General features: G+C 45.6%; 1 protein-coding gene across 1 annotated transcript in view; it reads left to right on the top strand.

Moving 5' to 3' along the window:
- LOC311094826 (F-box/LRR-repeat protein 12) overlaps positions 1-3,346 on the top strand; it is a gene marked incomplete at its 5' end in the record, with an annotated part of 6,381 nt that extends 3,035 nt beyond the window's left edge. The window contains 3 exons of the mRNA XM_084132998.1: positions 227-451; positions 2,461-2,888; positions 3,034-3,346. Coding sequence (XP_083989124.1) covers positions 227-451; positions 2,461-2,888; positions 3,034-3,229 — 849 coding nt within the window. The 3' untranslated portion in view covers positions 3,230-3,346. The remainder of the gene's footprint in view (positions 1-226; positions 452-2,460; positions 2,889-3,033) is intronic.
- Between the last annotated feature and the right edge of the window lie 454 nt (positions 3,347-3,800).

Raw genomic sequence — 3,800 nt, 5'->3', positions numbered from 1 at the left:
TATTTTGAGCTAAACTTCACACACACACTCTGGGGACATCAGGGACTTATTTTACATCTTGTGAAAAGGGCATTACACCACCCCTTTAAAAAAACTAGCATATCTAGCTATAAATTTAATTCAAGCATTTACTTAACCTAAACCTTTACAGGCCACACTTACACCTCTTCAGTTATTACCCAGAACCTGAGCCAGATGTTGCTGTGTGTGTGTGTGTGTGTTGCAGGTGACGTCTCGAGTGCTGTGGGTTCTGCTGCGCCAGTATCTGGGTCACGGGCTGCGTCTCCTGCGTCTGCGCGGTCTGCTCCTGTCTGCGCGCGCCGGCGTGTTCCTCAGCGAGTCCTGGCTGCGCTCGCTCGGCTCCAAGTGTCCGCGTCTGCGCAGACTCTGCCTGATACACACAGATCTGCGCGGTTTACCCAGCTGCCGTCTGCTCCCGCTCTCACTACAGGTGTGCAGATCAGGGTCTTACCCTTCTGTTGTTTAATTCACGGGACCAGACACCAGTTATTTTGCCAAGAGATCACTTATTTATTTATTATTTCCTGTATTAGCATATTTCTGCCCTCAGACATTTGTATTCTGTCCACCAGAGCATCACTTTAGTGTCTTGTGTTAACACGCCCTATGGAAGAGATGTGAGCAGTTGCTCATTATCATTTAAACAGTCATGCACCTCATTGTCATTTAAAGAGACATGCACCCCGTCATTTAGAGAGACATGCACCTCATTATCATTTAAAGAGACATGCACCTCATTATCATTTAAAGAGACATGCACCTCATTGTCATTTAAAGAGACATGCACCTCATCATCATTTAAAGAGACATGCACCTCATTGTCATTTAAAGAGACATGCACCTCATCATCATTTAAAGAGACATGCCCCTCATTATCATTTAAAGAGACATGCACCTCATTGTCATTTAAAGAGACATGCACCTCATAGTCGTTTAGAGACATGCACCTCATTATCATTTAAAGAGACATGCACCTCATTGTCATTTAAAGAGACATGCACCTCATTGTCATTTAAAGAGACATGCACCTCATTATCATTTAAAGAGACATGCACCTCATTGTCATTTAAAGAGACATGCACCTCATTATCATTTAAAGAGACATGCACCTCATTGTCATTTAAAGAGACATGCACCTCATTGTCGTTTAGAGACATGCACCTCATTATCATTTAAAGAGACATGCACCTCATCATCATTTAAAGAGACATGCCCCTCATTATCATTTAAAGAGACATGCACCTCATTGTCATTTAAAGAGACATGCACCTCATAGTCGTTTAGAGACATGCACCTCATTATCATTTAAAGAGACATGCACCTCATTGTCATTTAAAGAGACATGCACCTCATTGTCATTTAAAGAGACATGCACCTCATTGTCGTTTAGAGACATGCACCTCATTATCATTTAAAGAGACATGCACCTCATCATCATTTAAAGAGACATGCACCTCATTGTCATTTAAAGAGACATGCACCTCATCATCATTTAAAGAGACATGCCCCTCATTATCATTTAAGGAGACATGCACCTCATTATCATTTAAGGAGACATGCACCTCATAGTCATTTAAAGAGACATGCACCTCATTATCATTTAAAGAGACATGCACCTCATTGTCGTTTAGAGACATGCACCTCATTATCATTTAAAGAGACATGCACCTCATTATCATTTAAAGAGACATGCACCTCATTGTCGTTTAGAGACATGCACCTCATTATCATTTAAAGAGACATGCACCTCATCGTCATTTAAAGAGACATGCACCTCATCGTCATTTAAAGAGACATGCACCTCATCATCATTTAAAGAGACATGCCCCTCATTATCATTTAAGGAGACATGCACCTCATTATCATTTAAGGAGACATGCACCTCATAGTCATTTAAAGAGACATGCACCTCATTATCATTTAAAGAGACATGCCCCTCATTATCATTTAAAGAGACATGCCCCTCATTATTTAAGGAGACATGCACCTCATAGTCATTTAAAGAGACATGCACCTCATCATCATTTAAAGAGACATGCACCTCATTATCATTTAAAGAGACATGCACCTCATTATTTAAGGAGACATGCACCTTATAGTCATTTAAAGAGACAGGCACCTCATCATCATTTAAAGAGACATGCACCTCATTATCATTTAAGGAGACATGCACCTCATAGTCATTTAAAGAGACATGCACCTCATAGTCATTTAAAGAGACATGCACCGAAACGGGTCGCTGTGAACAGAGTTGTTTTGAGGAGGTAAAAAGGCTGTTGTTTTACACAAACATTGAGGAATTTTAACCAAAGTATGTTACAAACTTTACATGAAGACCCTAAAGAATCATACCAACTTGTGGAAAATGGGCATCCGATGACCCCTTTAAATGTTTATTATGTATGTGCCATGGAAAAACACTCCTGCTGCTGGTTACAGGTGCTGGAACTGCATTTCTGTGAAGTCCCGGCCGGCTTCTTCTCCGAGGGAGACGGCATCGAGACGCTGGTCCTGGATAGCGTGCCGTCGTTCTCGGATCAGCACCTGCGCAGTCTGAGCGCGTGGCGAGGCCTGACCCGACTGGAGCTGCGCGACCTGATCCGCGTGACCGTCGCGGGTCTGAAGAGCTGCGTCCCGCCCGGCTCACACACACTCGCGCGCCTCACACACCTGGAGCTGGAGACGTGCAGCCGGACCCAGATGGTGGCGCTGGGGCTGGGCGAGGGCTGGCCGGGGCTGGAGCGCCTCAGTCTGGGCGGGAAGGAGGTCGGGCCGGGTCTGCTGTCTCTCGGCCGTCTGCAGGACCTGCGCTCGCTACGGCTGCGCACATGCAGACTCACACAGATGATGGTGCTCAGGAGCTGCAGGTGGGTGGAGGAACACACACTCACACACACACTCACACGAATAAACTATGATAATGGGAGGAATGTTGAAGATGTCTGAATACATCTTTGACTGTGTTTGAGACTGCATTGCTTGTCTGAGTGTGTGTGTGTGTTTGACGCGCAGGTGTTTGACGCGTCTGCGTCTGCTGGAGTTCATCGAGGTGGAGTTTGTGGAGGACGAGGCGAGATCGGACGAGACGGACCGACCGCCGGCGAGCGACGACGACCCCGCGCCGAGCCTCAGACGCGCACTACGCTCCATGCTCCCCGCGTGCGTCACACACTTCACCCGCTGCACGCGCACCGTCAACAAAGACTGACGCTTGCATGAGGACTTGCTGTGAAGAGACTGAAAACACACACCCTCGTTGTCACAACCCTGTGTAGAAATGCGGAGAACATGATTTTTACTGTAGAATAAAGTGCATCTGAATACAGTGAACGCTCACGTCTCTTCTGCACACTGCACTGACACACACACTCGATCAGGACACCTTCATTATACAGCACCTTTACAGTACAGATTCATATAATACATATACTGTATACATAGAATTGGGGCGGCGGTGGCTCAGTGGTTCATGTAGGTTGTCTACAAACCGGAAGGTTGGTGGTTCAATCCCCGGTTCCACCTGACCAAGTGTCGAGGTGTCCATGAGCAAGACACCTAAAAAGCGCTATATAAATGCAGTCCATTTACCATATAATCACTCACACACACTCACAAACTATCACTAACACATGCTCAGTTACAAACACACACACACACACACTATCACTCACACATGCTCAGTTACTCACTCACACACACTATCACTCACACATGGTCAGTTACACACACAAACACACTCACACACTCACACATGCTCAGTTACACACACGAACACGCTC

This window comes from Abramis brama, assembly GCF_963993115.1.
Source record: "Abramis brama genome assembly, chromosome: 13".
NCBI lineage: Eukaryota > Metazoa > Chordata > Actinopteri > Cypriniformes > Leuciscidae > Abramis > Abramis brama.
Note: the sequence above shows the minus strand (reverse complement) of the source record. Positions and strands in the feature narration are given on the sequence as shown.